Source organism: Mugil cephalus, chromosome 3, assembly GCF_022458985.1.
Source record: "Mugil cephalus isolate CIBA_MC_2020 chromosome 3, CIBA_Mcephalus_1.1, whole genome shotgun sequence".
Classification (NCBI taxonomy): domain Eukaryota; kingdom Metazoa; phylum Chordata; class Actinopteri; order Mugiliformes; family Mugilidae; genus Mugil; species Mugil cephalus.
Genome location: NC_061772.1, coordinates 8,572,290 through 8,592,018, shown reverse-complemented (window position 1 = coordinate 8,592,018; position 19,729 = coordinate 8,572,290). Strand labels below are relative to the sequence as shown.

General features: G+C 42.2%; 2 protein-coding genes across 3 annotated transcripts; one reads left to right on the top strand and one right to left on the bottom strand.

Moving 5' to 3' along the window:
- Window positions 1-1,996: 1,996 nt before the first annotated feature.
- On the bottom strand, window positions 1,997-7,614 carry LOC125005579 (fibulin-7). Of its 2 annotated transcripts, none has more exons than XM_047581026.1 (8): window positions 7,340-7,614; window positions 5,430-5,589; window positions 5,162-5,332; window positions 4,436-4,561; window positions 3,491-3,679; window positions 3,251-3,388; window positions 2,836-2,971; window positions 1,997-2,664 (listed from the first exon to the last, which is right to left on the bottom strand). In XM_047581026.1, exons 1-8 carry the CDS (start codon window positions 7,406-7,408, stop codon window positions 2,301-2,303), a joined length of 1,353 nt encoding a protein of 450 aa, XP_047436982.1. In that variant the 5' UTR covers window positions 7,409-7,614; the 3' UTR covers window positions 1,997-2,300. The 2 variants fall into 2 exon arrangements, with proteins under 2 accessions (XP_047436982.1, XP_047436983.1); XM_047581027.1 differs by having other exon boundaries at window positions 3,491-3,637.
- Window positions 7,615-9,316: 1,702 nt separating this feature from the next.
- LOC125005468 (C-type lectin domain family 18 member A-like) lies at window positions 9,317-18,641 on the top strand. The gene is made up of 12 exons (XM_047580827.1): window positions 9,317-9,496; window positions 10,227-10,318; window positions 12,537-12,770; window positions 12,856-12,953; window positions 13,085-13,206; window positions 13,290-13,397; window positions 13,504-13,596; window positions 13,892-13,998; window positions 14,129-14,258; window positions 14,388-14,484; window positions 15,075-15,166; window positions 17,247-18,641. Exons 1-12 carry the CDS (start codon window positions 9,373-9,375, stop codon window positions 17,282-17,284), a joined length of 1,335 nt encoding a protein of 444 aa, XP_047436783.1. The 5' UTR covers window positions 9,317-9,372; the 3' UTR covers window positions 17,285-18,641.
- The last annotated feature ends 1,088 nt before the right edge of the window (window positions 18,642-19,729 follow it).

The following is a 19,729-nucleotide window of genomic DNA, read 5'->3' as shown; positions in this document are numbered from 1 at the left end:
AAAAGGGGAGATGGGGACAAAGTAAATGTGTAAATAAATGAATGCATGAAAGAAAGACAAAAAAAGGAAGAACATTGCTAATTTGTGGTGATAGTATAATAATCGTAAGGAAATAATATTTGACATATGGTTTAACTATGTCTGTGTCCGAACTGTGAACAGCAGGGGGCAGTGTTACGCCATAAATTGTACATTGACATACACAGATTTTTTTCTTTTGCAATGACTTATACAATGTTCAAGTACAATGATAAACTAACGTGCCAGTCTTTGCCTAATTGATCCATCATATTCTTTGGGATTAGAGGCTGTCACCATATACCTTCACGTACTCCCAGTTCAACCTCAATTTAATGTAACTTATCCTCAACCACAACAACTATGGGTACTACTGTCTGTGATTCATTCTCACTCCCTCCTCCCATCAAACTACATGTCTATGTTGAATGGCCCCGATGTCCAGACTGAATGTGGTGTCTGTAGACTCTGGGGCCTTGCTTGTGTTATCCAATATATTTTGAGTCTGTACATTTCAAGTCAGACATGCTCTTTAAAGTTATTCTTCTTCCACTAATGCAGTCGAGGCTATCACCCCGCCTTTGTTCCATTAAACTCAGATGAGATGGAAGCTTTTTATTTTTTTATTTTTTTGTTAAAACTGATAGCCCAAGCTGCTGTCAAAGAGAGCATGCTGGTTTCCGATGACAGCACCCCCCTGCCACCAGACTCAGATCAGGATATTCGTTTCAGTCGTTTTCTTATCTGCACAGTATGAGCCAACCACACTGAAGAGATCTGTGGAGAGTGGGTGGTGGAGCTGGAGGACAGGGGACAGAACGATGAGAAAGTGGCAGTAATATGATAAGGTCAAGAAGGGAGGAGAAGAGAGGACAGTAGAGGGAAGAGAACAGACAAAACATCACCTAACCGAAGGTCAGGTGCTCCCACAGGCCAGCTTTCTCATAACCCAGTTTGTAGATACTTGTGTAAGCAGCTGTGATGGTCCAGGCCAGACAGGGTGGAAGTAACACACAAGAACAACAAGCTTCAGATTAGTTGAGGAGGGTTTCATTTAGGTGCTGAAATGAGAGCTTTGACAGGACAGGAGAAGTTTGGGTGAACTCTTAAAAGTGAATCATCACCTCTGGTGGATCCCTGAGGAACAGACACAAGCAGCGACTCTCATTCAGTTCCTCTTTAACCTACCTTTCCACTGAGACAGAGGAGGGAGAGACTGACTGAGGAGCAGTGAGAGGTCTATTATGTGGTGGTAATAAAGACAGCAGTTTATAAAACAGCCTGCACCTCAGCCAGTGGCTTACTGACTGGCCTGAATTGTCTTCTATTCAATCGTCTCTATTCATCCATCACCCTCTGTCTGCCTCACTATCTCTGTGCATCTTTTTTTTTTCACTCAGCATGCAATCATGTTTTAGGATCCTGTGGCAAGAGCACCCTCAGTGGTGTCACTGAGCCTCCTCTGCAACTAAAGACATCCTGTTACTCTCCAGTGAAACTACCCTCTGTCTAACTACCTTCCTTCAGGTGCACTTTGGTATGTGCGTTTTTTTTTGAGAGAGAGAAACTTGTGCATGGAAGGAGTAATAGATGTGTGTCTTCCCTAAAACTCTGTAAGTCCTCATGAAAGAAAATGATTGCACTGAACTTTACTTTGAGAGTGTGTGTGTGAGGCGTGTCATTTTTCATAGTGTACCTGTTTTGAATTGAAAACTTAAAGTTATTCCTGCACTGTAGGAACACAGTGGCTCTTTTCATTGGCTGATCTTTGGCTGGTCTGTTTAACAGCGTTGCTCTGTACTGCCAGGACTGAAGTGTTAACAACGCCTCCTTACATGTATCATGTATAACTGCCTACAGTATGTCCGACTGCTCTGATTGCTTATTTCAGAAGGCAGCGAGGGTAGAAAGTGTAAACATTCAGATTATCCCAAACATTTTTCTAAAGACTATAAATTGACAAATGAAAGCCCAAAACTTTTAATGGTTTACATGACATTTAATGACCGTACTGGAGTCAAGGTGGATCTAATTCTACTACCAAAATAGTACACACACCAGAATATAAATAAAACATAGTAGATAGTAAAGATGATTACAAAATCTTCACACATCATGATGTATGTGCAGTATACATACCAGAAATATCAAGATAGCATTTACAAAAATAGATCTTCATTTTAGAGCGTATTTGTCTTCCTCTTTGACTGGCCCAGCTTAGTGCTTCTTTACTGTTTCAAACCTTCTATAATCATCATCTTTGCGAAATACTTGCGTTCTTTTTAGAACTCATACTGGGAAACAAACATGGTGATTTTGGTGATGTACCTCCCCAGCTGGACTCGCCTCTCCAGCTCACTCATCTCCACTTCAGCCTCCAGAGTGGCAGGGCCCTGCACGGGGCTCACCAGCATCAGCTGGCCCGTCAGGCGGTCTGAGCGCTGCACTGTGAAGTGGCGGCGGGCCTGCCTTCCCCCTAGCAGGGAGAAGCGAAGCGTGTCGCCGATCGGGCGCAAAGCTGAGACTCTGAACATGACGCGGGGAGCTGACAGGTTGGACACAACTGCCAGGTAGTGGTAGGAGAAGGAGTTTGGGGTTTGAGCGCACGCCTTGTTGTCCACAGGGCAGGGGTTACGTTCACAGCGCCTGGAAGACAATACGCGAGAGCTGAGGAAAGGCAATGCTAAAAGAATTGATTCACGCGAGAGACCGGAACTACTACTGATACTGTAGAAGTTCGCTGGTCACATGAACAAAATCCTTTGTTATTTGTGCAGTGGGGAGTGGCTGTAAAATAATGTTAAGAACAACACTCACATCGGTGACGTCTTGACATATGTAGCGTTAGGGATTTTGGGGCATTCCACACGAACACACTGGAAACCACCGTACGTATTAATGCACATCTGGTCCTTTGTGCAGTCGTTTTGTCTGGTGCCACACTCATCAATATCTGTCAGGTTAGAGAAACACAGAGAGCAGAAACAACGTCAGTCACGCTCAAGATGACTTCTCCATTCTTACCTGGGGAATCGATGCCATTGTTGATGTTGGACAATTAAAAACAAAAACACCCTAAAGTTTCTTATATTTATCATCACCTAGGGACAAAAGCTACTTCCTACTGATGGTACTGATATATATATCACGATATTTCAGCAACTATCCTGAGGAATACTTTGAGTGGTGCCTAAAAGAAAGTGAAAAGCAGAACACAGCAAAGTAAATGCACCTTTACAGCTGCGTCCATCGCGTGTCACGTTGTACCCAGCAGGACAGGAGCAGCGATAGCCTCCAGGGGTGTTGATACAACCATGTAAACACAGTCTCCCGGCCTGTCCATTATGGAACAGCTCACATTCATCTATATCTAAAAAGCATGAGACAAACACTTTAAACAGCTCACAGGGAAGCCTTATACCAGTTTCAATTTGCCGTCGTCCTTCGATTAAGGGGGAAATATTAGGTGTACCGGTGCAGATATTGGTGTCTCTTCCAGAAATGGTGAATCCTGGCTCACAGGTGCAGTGGGTGGTCCCCTGCACTATACTGCAACGTGAAGGACGGACAAAGGGTCCCGTGGTGGCAGCTGGTAGGGTGGCAGCAGCAGCAGCGGTGGCTGGGGAGGAGGCGGCAGAGGTGTTTGTCATGGTGACAAAGACTAAATGAGAAAGTCAGAAGAGAGCAGAGGTAAACAGTTGTTGTTTGCTTATAAATTTTTATAAACTGTCGTTAGATATTTGCTAATGTATCCCTGTATCTACCCCAGGGTTAAGACTGTCATGCAGGTTCAGACTTCATTTATCCAGCTGACAGTGTGTGACAGACATTACTGATGATGTGAGACAGTATTGGATTCAAGACGAGAATGAGTGGCAGCGGCAGCAACATGACTTGGATGAGTTGGAAAAGTTGGCATTTTTCAGTCCAAAGAGCTTTAGTTCACTAGATTTATAAATCAGCAGCACAGCTGACAAGGACGAGAGAATGTCAATACAAAATCTGCTGTGGTCATTCAGACTGTTAATGTGATGGTAAAATCTGTTACTTTCTAATTCCTGAATTTTAGAGCAATCTTTGTATGTTAGCGAAGAAATATTAGGTGATAAAACAAACCAAACTGGGAGAGATAAACTCAGGAAGCAGACTCCTGCCTCTCAGGCAGCACTGCTTGGACTTTTAGGCTGGAATCCAATATAACCCACTCTGTGGTATGTAGCACTGGCTTGCACTGGCAAGTCAACCCCCTGGTCAAAGTCTCCTTCAGCAGACTCAAAGGATTTGGATACTGGTGAATGGAACATATTTGCTCTCTAAGACAAGTGTTTATTGCAGTGCATATGTGAACCCAGCAATCCTGGTATATGAATATCAATACACATCTCCAACACACATGTATGAAGTGTGTTATACGTACATGTTGGCACAGGGCTTTGACAGGTAACTCCAGCCCAGCCTTTGGCACAGACACAAGAAAACTGGTTCACCTCATCCACACACGTCCCACCGTTGAGACAGGGAGAGGATGCGCACTCATTGATGTCTGAGGGACACAGACAGACAGGACGTTATTCAAGAGAACGATGGTGTTTGAAACACCAGTCAGAGATGCAAGGACAAATGCAACTCAATAGCTTTGATGCTTGAATCTCACACATGACATCATGACATGTGGATGCATTAGACAGAAATGTGAAGAAATAATGGAGCAAGGGTTAATGTTGGGTGCAGCGAAGTGCAGAGGAATCCACATCTTGATCAAACAGCCTTTGAGTCGTTATCTCAAAGACAGCGAGTTGTCAGAAGACATAGAGGCTGCAATATCACATGTCACAACGTTCAAAAAGCTCACTAGACCAAACGGTCAAAGTACATAAGAAAGAAATATGATCATGGGTCACATGAATGGTATCTCTACATTGAAAAAAGTTGGTGACATGCATGATGCACAAAAAGATTCATGGGTAGAGAAAGCATGAGGGCACAAAGGGGACGATGACGGTTGTAAAAGTGATCTGAGGGTTAGATAAAAGGATAGTGAAGAATGGGGAGCGGAAGCGGAGAAACACTGGTGGGTAGAGGATGAGGAGGAGAGAAATGAAGAAGGTGAAGCATCGCAGGCAGCATAAGACTGGACTCTCACCATGGCAGGAAGGTTGCTGGCCACTCCAGGACAGGCTTTCCTGACAAACTCTGGTCTCTGATCCAACAAGTTCAAAGCCAGGGTCACACAGAAAGTGAACCTCGTGGCCCACGCTTTGTGACTTGCCAAGTTTCCTACCATTGACGAGTGTGTCCAGTTTTTGACAGGTACCTGTTAGAAGACACAGACAGTGATTAACAAAATGAAAAGCAGAGCAGTAGATATTTTGATATTAAAATATATCAGTTGTTCAAGGGGGTTTGCTTACTGTTGGTGGCCTTTGTGGTCTGCTTCCCTGCGCTGCTCTGGAGTAAATTAATTTTCTTCTTCAGGTTGCGAAGACTCTGCAGATAAGAGGCTTCATGGGCTGACAGAAGCTTCAGGACCTGCTTCAGAGAACCTTGTATTTCCTGCCTACTGGGACAGTCCTGGAATAAAACAGACCAGTTGGCGAAATTCATAAATATGTTTGAATATTTTTTAACATTGCTGTTCAGAGCGCACCTCATATTGCAGGTACTTCTATTCATCAACCTCTGAAATGTTTCTTAATGTTGCAACCATCCAAGAAAGTTCCCCAAACCTTGGGAGTGTGTGGTGGACTACACTCCATAATATGATCCACTTAGATCCTAAAAACTCATGAATACAGAAAAGCTGTTCCTTTGGCGTAGAAGTCAGCTAAAAAATAAATATTTATCAAAACAGAAAACTTTCCCGACATGAGTAGTGCATATTAAAATTCATGTGGAAACCTGACTCTGCACTCTAGCTATTGGATTGTTATACTCACTTGTGAAATTGACAGTATGCCTATTGTTGGATTGAAATTCCCATAAAAAATGAAATCACATTTGTATTTGTAACCAAAGCAGATCCTGCTCTAGAGCATGGAAACTTATAAATACTTAAAAGTATGTCTGATGAAGTGTTCAGCAGTGTATTCACTAGCATTCGTCTCTCTGGGTAACAGCCAAGATCCCGCAAGTTTGAGGTGTGACCTCGTGCAGATGGTTTAACTCTTCTTTACCTAAAGTTATGCAACAGACACGCTTCATTTTAGGAAAGGGGACCATATCAAATGCTCTGGAGCTTACATTATGAGTAATTACTGACTGAGTTTGGGGTCCGTCAGTCGGTTGCAAAATCCCTCTGCATAAACATCACCTGTGTTGAATCTTTGTCATTGGCTGGGAGGCAGAGGGAGTGGCACAGACATGTTTTCTGCCCTTTCCCTCATTACTTTCATTCATTGAACAGCATCATTCTCCACCTGCCCCGTCATCTCATGCATGTTTTCAGGCGACCAATTAGTGTTTTCATCCAGCAGGAGTTATGTAAGAGGAGTCAATATTTGGTGAAAACACCTTTCTTATTTAGACGCGGTTTGAAAAGGCTTCAGTCGTTTGTGGGGGTGGTGGCTGGTGTTTATCGTATTGCCGTCAAAGGCCTCTTTCTGTCCATGTTAGGCAACATTTCACATGGCTTCATGTGAACTGGGTACCACAGTGTGGAGTCATGTAGCGCTGGAGCACAAACTTACACTAAGGTCCTATTTGATCTAACCTGATTTACAGCTTTGACAAAACAGCATGCATCTCCACATACAACACACACATACAGTGTATAAGAGCTAAGCCATCACACTGACATCATTGTGGGCATTTGACAATGACGTTGCTCGTTTCTCAGCAGAACAAAAACACGTGCACACATGCACAGGCAAGGACATGCATGCAGACTCCTACAGAGAGTCATTCACACTTAGATGCAGCTTCTTGGAAATGTTTAGCAGGTTTGCAATGAAGCACAGCACAGATATAATGAGTGAATTCAGCCACTGCAGCCTCTGGGATGTTGTTTCTCAAGCTTGCGTGCGAAGTAGAGGCGAGTCAAGGTTTGCTCTGTTAAAACGTTTCTCTGCGATGCCAAGGAGAATCACAGTAGGACCTGTTGTGTACTTCAGAACATAGGGAATGTTATTTGGATTTGTGATATTATGACTTTTACTGCACACATGATCACCATCCGACACATACTGATCAATAACAGAACTTTGAACTTAAAACGATGAACCTTGTTCAATTTGAATGATGTCATAAAAACAAATGAGGCCCTCTGCTATGAGTCACATTCATTCATTACCTTATTAATTAACACTTACTGCGCCTTACTTACCTGTCCAAAAGCAGGAGGGAGTGAACAGAAACACAGCAATGTGATGACGATCCCCGCTGACGCAGTCATGTTCCCACTAATACCAGTCCAATGCACAGTCGATAATCACTTTACAGTTGTGTTAGAAGTTGGAAGCAGTGCAAATTTCGAAGAGTGTGCAGCCCTCAGAGTGTGCAGGGAGTCTGAGTGAGAGAAGGAGCACAGTCGGCAGTGGAAAAGCTTCGGGAGCTAAATGTTACGAAATGCAGGGTTTACTCTTGAGGAGCCAATCAGCAAAAGAGATCTGAAGAAAAATGTGACCACATTTTCATCCCTTAACTTACTCTTGGTCTTCGCTCAAAGCAGCTCCATGACTGAGAGCATCTACAGAGAAGCTGTGCCCTCTGCAGGAATTTCTGCACGTGTGCATTCCTGTACGGTGTGAATTCAATAGTTGGACTGAAAACAACATAGATTATTTTCATGTTGCAAAATCAAAGGGCCACAACTGACCCAGATAATATAATGACAGTGGGGTCAGCGTCATTTTGATGAGAGCAATGATTTGAAGCTGTAAAAACATTACGTTGCATATTTTTTAATGTTACATTTAACACCGGTAAATGTCTCCCGCATATAATGCCAACAAATTGGTGCAACCTCAAGACCGAGACATACCGAGACATTTTCATCAGCTTCCTTGCTGGCCTTAAGTTAAGTAAGTCATGAATGGCTCTTAGATTGCAGAGCATGCATGAGCTTCACTCTGCCACATATCTGCATAATCTTTTCAGCTGTGTAGAAAGTGAAGCTGCAGTGGTACAACAAACAAAACGGTCTTTGTGGGAAAACCAATCATTGATCACTGAATTAAGTGGCAATATTATGGTGTAGAATCACGTGTGCAGCCAACACAGTGGCCGGAGATTTCAAAGTGTATTGTGTATTAAGGAGATACTGAGATAACAAGGACTGCTATGAGTTGGATTTACCTGAAGAATCATCTTGGTGACAATGTTGGACGGAGCCCAGAGCAGACGGTGTGAATGGCTGTCATTTGGCTCAGCAGGGTCACACAGCCCCGAACTGATGCTGCAAAATCAAAGAGATAAGAAATAAGTGGACAGCCTGGGGTCTGAAACCTCAGTGGAAAATACATGCAGCCCAGTGGAGAGTGGAGAGAAGTGAGAGTCTATTGTGCCGCGCTGCAGTCATCTCCAGACACTGAATCACCCACAGTGCATATCATGAGTCATACTTCCTGTGGTGGGTCCATAAAAAAACATTGTCACCATATCCAAACAGACACACAAACAGCTCCATCCTGGCTTTGACGTACCATCAAAAAAAAAAAGTTCTGCCACCTCATGTTCTGCTGTAACAAATGAAAAAGTACATCCTGCACAGGGCTCAGAAATAAAGCTTCAGCTGCAGTGACTCATCTGAACAATAGACACCGGTCCCTCAAAACCAACTCTCTATCAATAACAAAGATGCAAAACTCAGCCATAGTGGCTAAGCACTCATTTGTCATTAAGTTGGAGAACCCAGTGTTTTTCTTTCATTGTCTGGTAGTAACTCCACTCCTGCTGTCAGTGGTGGAAAGTATGGGAAACTATTCAAATATAAGTGTGAAATTATTTTTAGAAATACCCTTTTGTGTGTGTGCATTTCTATCTACTGTAACCAACCACATAAAAAAATGTATTTTGACTTTACAACTTGATTTCACACAGATCATGTCTGCATTTTTGCTCTCATCTGCACTGTAATACAGTAAACAGAAGGGCAAACTTTTTTTTATTTTTATTGTTTTAAAACGTGCGCAACTGACTAATCTAATATATTAGATTATTGCGCGCACTCTACATTACGTTTGCAGTCCAGCTTTGAAATGCGACATGCGCTTTGCCATGTAGCCGGAGGAGCCAACTCTTAAACCAGTGAAGAGAAAAGAGGGGGAGGAGGAGGAGGAGCGGGGAGGAGAAGGGAGGGAGGATAACTGTGAGCAAGTGGCCACTGTTGTGGAGGACGCTCCGGTCCAGGAGTTCACAATGCGGTCTGAAACGGCTCCCCGGGGTTTGGACCTGTTCGTCTTACTATTTCTTCTGGCCCCGTTTACTTCAGCGAACCGGACCGTGGCAGAAGCACCGGACCTCCAGAGGCTCCTAACCGCCGGTAAACCACGCAAACACGCTCCACACTGTGCGCAAGTCAGGTGGCCACGAGGGACAGGGTGTTTTTCATCTGTTTACACACTTTTGATTTATTTATTTTTTCTCGGTATAAATGTCATTAGAGCAAATAAGTCTGATAAATGTATAAGTTAAAGTTTTGTCAGAGTTTTTATGAGTGAAAGTTGTTGCCCTCATGTTGGCAAGCAGATGGAAGACATTAAAGCTGCAGATGTGTGTGCTGCTGCCAATATTAATCTATAAATTCTCATTCTCTACCCAACTATAAGCAGGAGTGAGCCATCACCTTCACACATTTGCATTTTGATGGTTAGTTACCAAACAGGGACCGGAATTATGATCCTTTTGTTTTATAAAGTGTTCAAATCCTTTAACTAGCCTAACTATATAGCCACTGCTGCTTAATGTAATATGGAATGCATTGAGCTAAAATAAGAGTGCAAAGTAACGTTTATTGACTTTAATACCTTTATATGTAAATATTTAAGCCATAACTTACATTGAACATACACTATGTCCAACAGGTATAGTGCCTACTTTAAAGACTTGTTTTATACATTTATAACTGCCACGTAAAGCTGCGTTTCAACCTGTCACCCTATGTCTCTGTCTCGGACATCATCTCAAACATCCCACCAGCACATTAGCATTCTGTTGCCACAGCAGCAGCAGGCAGCAGTATATACTAACCGAGCATTTGTGTTTCCTTCCAGGGCTCGGGGTGAAGCAGCACTCACTGATTGTCGCCCAGCACAATAGACTGCGCAGCCGGGTCAAGCCCATGGCAGCTAACATGCAAAAAATGGTTTGTGACACCTATTGTCTGTCTCTTCTGTGCATATTTGAATGGTGGGTTCGCTGTGGCCTCAATGTGAGCTCAGAATTACCCTTTTCTTGACAATCTGCAGCTCATGTTAAAACTTAGAAGTGAAACTCACATTTTACAACACATATACAGTAATAACACCAGGCTCATAAACTGTCTATTAGTAATGTTAATTTAATGCTCATAGCACTTGGTTAGAAAGATTGGAGAAAGATTGTTTTCTGGCTTAACAAACCTTTTCAAGACAGACATTTTGACTTTTTACAGCAGGGAAAGTACACAGATGTCATTTCTGTTTAAGAGAGTTCCTGATTTCTATGAATGCTGTTTCACTGTAATCTAACCGAGCCTCCATTAATAAACCTGTAGCAAGTCAAAATCTCTAATCACCATACCTGAGTGAGAACTATAGATTTACATATTTTTGGTGATCAGAAATTAGAGGCTGAAAAACAACATCATGTGAGTCTGTAAACAAATTTGGATGAAAAGGTTCCCAAAAAACATACCTTGATATCGAGTTCAAACTAACTTGCAGCTCCCATTTCAAGGCCAAACGAAAAACAGCAATGAGGACGGTGTCAGTCATACTGATCAGGCATTCATGGATGTGAGCCAACTGTTTTAAAAGTCTCGCAGCCCCAACATTTAGTGCAGAAACTTGGCTTGTTGCACACAAAGCACTTAATCAATAGAATGTGTTTGGTTCTCCCATGACAGCATTTACTCAATGACCAGGAAGGACTTTCTGAGTGCAGCAAAGTCACCTTTCATTACAAACATTATTCCTGTTTTCCAAACTGAAATCACAAAACAAAGACATGAATAATAATGTGTTTTGGTGGAGTAGCCTCCTTCTTTAGTGTTGTTTGTTCTGCTCTTCTGCAGACTGAGTGATAGCGTCAAACGTAAGACTGAAGCCAGAATCCATTTGCAGTGGGTTAAGTCTTGTAGCCATTACACAGTGAACCGACATCAAGGAGTATTGTTTAAGACAAATGCGGATAAACAGCATTTGTTTGTCACTAAAGACAAACACACATAGTTTAAATCCAAATGTCACAATAATAAAACGGTCAGGGGGTCACGCGAGGTGCTGCTGGATGTAAATCTTGACATTACATTAAATTCAGACTCTGGTATTTCTAAACAGCAGAGCTAAACTGTCTCACTATCTCGGTCCATCTATTGCTGTGCCATACACTGCTTATCTGCACAACTGTCATGCCTGCATGTGATTATGACCAAGAGGTAATGATGGATTTATGAGACTCACAATGCACTAAAAACCTTGTGGGCCTAATATGCGATTTGTGCCAGGGCAAACTGTCACTTTGTCTTAGATTACATCCTCAAAGCCCGACTGAGCCGCTTTCTTCGACTGCTCCTCAGCCTCGGAGAACTGTTCTCAACTGATAAGGCGCTAATGAGAAAAAGAGGACGTGGATAATCATTCTGCATTCACAACCCTGGTATTACAGGTAATTTCCCTGTGAAAACCCTCAGAGGAAGCTTTGCTGAGCTGAAGAGGCATATTAAAGAGCTTTACTGATAAACGTTAAAAGGCTCAAGGCTTCAGCTGTGTTTGTGAATATCTGAATAGGGTTTTTTTTTTCCCCACACAGGAATGAACCGCTAAGCGCTGCGGTGAGATTGTGTTGAAGTGATTATTATATAGTCCTTTAGGCTTTAGGCTCTCAGGATGAGATAAAATACCAATATTTCAAGAATGAAAGATGCTCCTCCTTTTTTCTCCCAGTGCCTTGTCTGCAGGTTTCCTTTGAGCTCTGTAGGCTAAGAAGTATTATGAAGTCACATCATTGCTCATGACAGAAATTAAAGTTCAGTAGTTGCTTTTGATATGTAAATAATGACCTCTGTTTGGGAGATGTTATCTTACTAATCTCTTACTGAACTGCCCAAATTTCCAACTACTTATTTTAACATAGTTAGCCTCAGCCCAGTTATTCTTCAGAATCTAAGAGGAAAATATGTCACAAAAAGAACTAAAACCATGCACAAAAAAGGCAGATCCGTGTACGAACACACAAATCAAGATGAAATAATTCAGATGACATATTGCCCGGTGACCTTATAGCCCTGTGGTGCTGGTTAATGCGAGTTACTTTCATAAAATGTCAAAGGAATTGTACAGTTGTTAAAAATGAAAGCTATTAAATAATGTTTTCTTCCACAGGAGTGGAATGAGGAGTTGGCCACACTTGCTAAGGAGAGGGCCTCATTGTGTCACGCAGACTCCTCCCTTCCACACTCCTCGTCGTTCCGTCACGTTGGCTGGAACACACACCTTTCTGTTTCTGGTGTCGCCTCATCTTCTGACATCATCGACGGATGGTTTGAGGAGGGAAACAATTTTGTCTACTTGAGTGGGCGATGCAGAGGGAACGCCACCTGTCAACATTATACGCAGGTCAGTCGGTGGTCAGTCTTCCATATTCAGTTGGTTTTTACATTGAAAGGGTTGATGTTTTCCTAACCCTGCTGTCGTTTTGTAGTTGGTCTGGGCTACTTCAAGTCACCTGGGGTGTGCCAACCATCTGTGTCAGAGAGACGGAGACATCTGGGAGACATTTGTTTGTGCATATTACCCCGGGTAACGATAACAAATATTTTATCCAAAAATGAAAATGTGAAAAGTACTTATAGATTCACCTGCTGCTCGACTAGGTCTAGTCAGACGCGTTGTCTTTCAGTGTGCTGCAGTAAATACTCATGTTGCTGTAGGGGTAACTGGGAGGTGAACGGTCGGCTGGTGACGCCCTATAAGTCTGGATCGTACTGCTCCCTCTGCACCTCTTCCATGTCTGGATGTTTTAGACTGTGGGACCATGTAGGTGGACTATGCGGTAAGACACTACACACAAAACACACACATATCAGACTTCCAGGTGTTAAATTTGCGACCCTCGTGTCTGTTTGTTGTTACCAGAGATTCCAAAAAACCCATGTCGAATGAGCTGTGGTCAGCACGGCCATCTTAACGTCTCATCCTGCAAATGCGAGTGTAATCCGGGCTTCACGGGACGCTTCTGCCAAGGTACAACATATCACCTGTTGACATTCCACTGTACAGATTTTTATCATCCTCCATTAAGCAGATCTGAGAAAGTGGCGACGCACATTTGACTGTGTCTGTGTCTCAGTTCGGTGCAGTGTGCAGTGTGTGCACGGTCGCTTCAAAGAAGAAGAATGCTCTTGCTTGTGTGATGTCGGCTATGGTGGTGCTGAGTGTGCAGGTGAGTGCAGTGCGCCTCGTCGTGTTTTCATATACTTCAGAGACTCTACTGTAGGACATTCTTTGTTTATTCTAATGAACTTGCTGAAGGTTGCATCAAGGATCATTAGCAGGGATATGAAAATCCTTTCTTTGAATTCATATCTTCTGGCTCAGCAGGCAACAAATTAGTAAGCTGATTTAGATTTGTCACACTGACAATCCCAAACACATTTCTGAAATTTTCAATGGTTTAAAGGATTAGAATTTATTTAACTCTCTGTTGTTTATTTGTTTTAATGCTTTTTCAACCGTAGAGAAGGTGCAGTTTCCATTTGATAGATGTGATGTGGTGATAGATGGAAACTGCTTCATGGTGTCTTCAGAAGCTGACACCTACTATGGAGCCAAAGGTCACTGTCAGGTGAGAGTCAGGTGTGTGCTACCCACGGAGAGAATGGGACAAACTTTGTAGCCTTAGACAACATCATAACATCATCACGCAGAGACCTTTTCTGCTCTCAGTTTGCGCTTTTCTTTGTCGAAACCACAAGGAACTAGGGGGGATCCTGGCGCAGATCCACAATCAGAAGGTTCAGGACATCCTGGCATTTTATCTGAGTCATCTGGAGACGAACAATGAGGTCACTAACACTGACTTCGAAACACGGAACTTCTGGATAGGTACAGCCTTGTGCTTTGGACAAAAATAATGTATAAACTATTATAATGTTACACTGGACTGTTTACCAGAGAAGGTTGTTGTAGATAGATGTGATGATGCATGGATAAACCTATTGTTCTTCTCCACAGGTTTGACGTACAAGCCTCCGACAGACTCATTCCGTTGGGACACACGAGAAATTCCTCTGTTCACCAGCTTTGCCTTTGGGCAACCTGACAACCAAGGGTAAGAGACATTTAGACACAGGCACTGGCTACTTCTGAGTACATCACAAGCAGAGACAGCTCAGTGCAATGAACCCAAACAAACACATACGCTGAAAGAGAGAAAACGTCTTTCATCTGTGGTATAAGTTTAAAACTGCTACAACAAAATAAAAAAAAATAGTATTTTGCTTGTCTTCGTTTTGAAATTAGATTTTATTTGTAACAATGAAACCCGGAGACGTTGGCTCAGCTGCAACCTTCACCATCACCACTAGATGTCTCTCTATTTCTCTCTGAATCTCCCTCTCCTCCTAGCTAGTTCCAATTTCTCCTTATTTCCACACTGTGCTTGGAGCACATCCCTCTGTGCCAACAGTAAAATAAAAACCAAATTATGCGCTATACAGTCTAAATATTTTTTTTTCTACCATAAAGGTTAATCTCCTGCGTGTATTTCTGCTTCAAATAAGCAAGCCGACCATAAATATTCATGGATAATTTTGATTTCCTACTAAGGTCGACGCACGCCAGTAAACTCTCTGTGCAGGACAAACCCTGCATGAAATGTTACTCACGACTTCTTTTTCTTTTTTCTTTTTTTATGTCTAGTTTTGGAAACTGCGTGGAGCTGCAGGCATTAAGTGCTTTTAACTGGAATGACCAGCGCTGTAAAACGCGGAACCGATACATTTGCCAACACGGTAAGGCTCTTTCAGGGATAAGGTGAATGAATGTGCGGATGGAGTGGAGGTGGGGTTTTGATTACTCAGTGCGATCCGGTGGAAATTCCTGCTCGTAGGCAGTAGTCCTGCTAGGCTAGTGACTGTTTTCCTCCAAAGGTTTGATGTTAAGAACATTTGATAAAGGTTCTTGACTTATGTAAAATTATGTGCACATTATCAAAACTCATTCGACCACGTCTGTCTTTTCATTATAAATTTCATATCATTTGGGTATAATTTCTTCTATTGCAGCAGAATGTCCACAAGTGACTTGCAAGGGAGACTGGATTGTCATCTCACATTTCCCTCAAAACTTGGCATTACACTGTCTATAAAGCACCAGCTGCTTTGAAGCAGAAAACCTCCAGGCTCTGGGCTTCATGATGAAACACATCTGTCTCTCCAAAAGCCCCATGGGCATGGCCAATTCCTTTTGTGTAATTGATATTTTTGGACATTTTCATCCACTTATTGGAGATGACCGTAAATAGATTACTGTGACATTGCAGTTCATGGTCTGCGTTTTTTTTCTCCCCCCTGAAACCATGTGGCAAAAGCAAAGAGTGATTTGATTCTGGGTCGAACATAACAAATATCACCAAATGGAGATTTTGGATTTATGATTGTTTTCTCCTTTTCCAAATTTACAGCTGCACTTCAGAATCATTATTTCCTCTTCAACTACATCCTGCGCTACTCTGGCAATTACCATTGCCTATATCCCAGTCACTGGTAATCACTGCAGGGTGAAGTGTAAAATGTTAATCCTGCGTGTCCAGTACTGATGCAAAAACCCCAATGAAATCTCTGTGTTGTCCTGCTTACACATTTAAACATGCCACTCAGTCTAAATCAATGGCACTCAGTGCTCACCATCAAGAACCTTTGAGCAATCAATATACTTCAGCTCCACAAAGGCCTGCAGTGTTTGGACACCAACATTGATCGTGAGGAATGAGATGGTGGCAGGTGTTTAGTTTTGCCCACTTGAGTGTGTCTTTGCAAGTGTCTGGTGTGTAATCTGGTATTGATCACTCGTAGCTAAATGACCGATCTGCTCTGAATGTGGTCAGCGCCGCTAACACGGCGTATTTACGATCTGCTTTTTGAAGACCATTCAATTTCTCCCACTTTTCAGTCTATGTTTGTGTAAAACATGATTGGTAAATAATGATCAAGAAAGGGATTGGGGGTTGCATCGTCAGCTATTCCTAAAGTTGCATGGTCATTAACAAAGTGAAACTTCTGTGAATGTTCTCTCTCAGTTAATAGCTGTCTCACCTCTCCTCTCAAAGTAAAAGCAAAATTACGATAAAGCAACAATGAATAGAGTTCAGCTGATTATGTGCGCACAGAGCCTTGCGACCCATCAAAGTAATTTCCAGCCGGCATTGCTGTGTTGTGTTAATTGGTAATAAAATGATAAATGGATGTTACACAGCCTGGGGCAGACACTAAAGTGTGGGCGTGCGTGCATGTGTGTGTGTGTCACATTGACAGCTTCTTCACGGACATGTGCTTGTGGAATTAAAGGATAACTGCAATTTATGACACAATCCCTGTTTTTCATACACGCAGATTTACCCTATATTTCCTGTTTTTGTGTAACATGTTTAATTCCATACTGATTATGCATCTTTTGCCTTTTTGTTTGGTTGAGTCAACCCTGTCTGGAAGCTGGGATGGGAGATAAGTGTTGGTGATGTTAAAACTTGAAGGTCAGAATATGTATTTTTAACCTCCTGGTCCCAAACAACTGCAGTTTCTTCCCCAAAGCCATTCAGTCCCTCAACAGACACAGTTAGAAACAACAAGGTCCGCCTAATATTTAATTCCTGTACAATATAGTTTAAATTTATTATGATCTTAGTCTTTCAGTGGACGGGATTGTTTGTGAGTGCATGTTGTGCATTTCTATTCTTGTGGGCGTCCAAGGGAGACCTTGGACTGTTATGGATGGACGTTCTTGTTCATCCATCATAGTGGTTATCAGGAGAAAGAATAAGCACCACTTCCCGGTATTTGTTCCATAATGTGTGTTTATATGTGTATTTCACAGCTGCAGAGCACATTGCCCATTGGAACGATGGCAGGTGACCTCGATATCTCGGTGGGAGGATGTGCGGTACTTTCCATGTTTCATTACTCATTGTACATGGATCTCTATATGTGCGATGCCTACTGTACATGTTATTGTGAATGAGCTACAGAAAAGTGTATGTACGTCATGTAAAAACGGGCGACATTCACTGCCTCACATCCTTGCATACTTATACTTTGTTTTGTTTTTTTCATATATCTTTTCTGTCTATGTGTTCTTGAAATAGATTTATTCTGCCAGTGTTAAAGAATGTTTGAATTCTGTTAATATTACGCTTCAGGAGAAAATAATAAAAGGGAAGGCTGCTCACTGCTATGACCATTTGCTGCCTTGAAACTTCATCATCTGTGGACGAAAAGCAGCAGCAAAAGAAACGGCAGACAGCAGTGGATGAGCGAAAGCAGCAATGTTTAGTCGTGCACGCGGTCTTCATGCATATTATTTGTAGCATTAACGTGTCACCTTGATGAAGGGAGATGCCGATTTTTTGTAGGATTTATTTAATTTTTTTAGACAGTTGAACATTTATTTATGCTAACGTGTTCAGAATCATGGAAACCAATAATTTATGTTGTGTCAGTCATTCAAGTTTCTAAGACTCTATGGATAGTGGTATTTCTGTCTGTATGTCCACTACTTTTGTCACATTTCAGCACCTGTTGGATTAAATGGCACATACAGTAATTTCATACTTACATTAAAAGTTCCAGATGATGAATGCGAATGAATTCTCCTCTTGAGGTCTACATTTCAGGCTTCAAGTGAAAAATGGCTCAACTTCTATTTAGATTTGGTCCATTTGTTTTGTGCTCAACATCCTCTGTCCTTAATTTGTGTTGACTGGCAAATGTTACAGCCCACAGCACAGCTCTTTCTATTTGACACTCTTAACCTGAATAACTTTCAGAAAGTGTAGAAAGAGATTTGGTCTGCCGCATAGACAATATGCATCTGACCTTAAATAAGTAAGAGAGGAATCCAGAAAGAACGGAGAGAGGAAAAAAGCAGCCACAGAAGGTGAATGTGAATTACTTCTACAAAGGATAAACTGTTATGTCACTTGTGACACTTGTCAAACCAGTTACAGAAAGAATAGCTACCCAGTAAGAAAAATACAATCTTTTTTATTTGAGTTTTATTTCTCACAACTCAAATGTGATAGTTAGAAGATGCTGACAACACAGTGAGCTTTCAATCTGATTTGAAATGATTTTCTGACTCCCTGGACTCACTTTGGAAGGAAAATTACATTTACAATTATTTGTTAGGTCCCTATCAATGAAAATGTATCATTTTTTTAAATATTTTTTTTTAATTAAAACAGTCTTTCTCATGATGTTCATTACTGCAGAACCACATGTTTACTGGTTGAATTACTGTGATGTTTCAGGTTTTAAGGTAGAAAAATCTACCTTGAAAAATCTGAACATAAGGGGGTTAAAAATACAATAGTGGCTCGTGTTGAAAACCAGCTACTTTTCGAGGAGAATTTCTTGCCTATGTTCAAACCTGAATTTTGACACCACAGATGGCGCCGCATGACTTTTCTGTGTGGTTGGAGTCAGCATGGAGTCAGACTCAGACGCCTGACTCCATGCTGTCCTCTCAGTAATGACACACTCGGTATGAGGGGAGAGTTTAAAGGCTGCATATGATGGGGGGATAATTGTCCTTGAGTTTCACAGAGTTTATATTGACACGTTTTATATTAACTCTCTACTGGTAATGTGTACAGGACATCTATATGGACATAAAGATAGAGCTTCTTCAAACACCTGAGTCATTCTGCATGCACAGCTTCATCCTCCCAGCACCGGCAGATAAAGCCCCAACAAGGACATTTGGGGATTAGAGAGCAGTGAGGGTGAATAAGGCTGGCCTCACCATGTGTCATTAAGTGACATTTGCTGTCTAGTAAACTTTTTTGCTGATGTGTTGGTCCACGCGTGTATGTGTCAGTCTTGGAGTGTGCAGTGTATGTGTGACTCTATGCCTCATGCTTGCGGAGCTTCTTACTGGTCTCATGGTGCCCCCTGATAAGCTGGTGCTGCAGAGGGTTTCAGAATGGCGCTAGTGGCAGTGGAATTAGCTTCCATTGTCATGATAATGACAGTGATACTCTTGCCCCTTCCAACTCAGACCAGCCATTGTATGGAAACAGGAATGCAATTTCTCCTGCAGCGGCAACCGACAATCCTCAATGAGAGTGAAAGGTCCCTAAATGACTCCCCATTCAGATGAGGCTGAGGGGCCAGCAGCCAATTAAAGTGGGAGCAGCAGAACAGTGCCATCCCGAAGACCTAAGGCTGCCTGTAAATGCACACACATATACACATTAGCTGCTGTATTTTCCTTTTGACAAAGAACATCTAATCCCCTAAACGATGTTTTCCCGTACAGACCCCATTCTTCAGAGGCACAGGCAGCTTGTGCTAAATAAC

What these genes read in the sequence shown, in the direction of transcription:
- LOC125005468 (XM_047580827.1), top strand. Translation starts at nt 9,373, where the DNA reads ATGCGGTCTGAAACGGCTCCCCGGGGTTTGGACCTGTTCGTCTTACTA. An exon ending in AACACGGAACTTCTGGATAG is followed by an intron (nt 14,259 to 14,387) that starts GTACAGCCTTGT and finishes TCTTCTCCACAG; the next exon opens with GTTTGACGTACAAGCCTCCG. An exon ending in GGGCAACCTGACAACCAAGG is followed by an intron (nt 14,485 to 15,074) that starts GTAAGAGACATT and finishes TTTTATGTCTAG; the next exon opens with TTTTGGAAACTGCGTGGAGC.
- LOC125005579 (XM_047581026.1), bottom strand. Translation starts at nt 7,408, where the DNA reads ATGACTGCGTCAGCGGGGATCGTCATCACATTGCTGTGTTTCTGTTCA. An exon ending in GACCACAAAGGCCACCAACA is followed by an intron (nt 5,333 to 5,429) that starts GTAAGCAAACCC and finishes GTCTTCTAACAG; the next exon opens with GTACCTGTCAAAAACTGGAC. An exon ending in AGACACCAATATCTGCACCG is followed by an intron (nt 3,389 to 3,490) that starts GTACACCTAATA and finishes CATGCTTTTTAG; the next exon opens with ATATAGATGAATGTGAGCTG.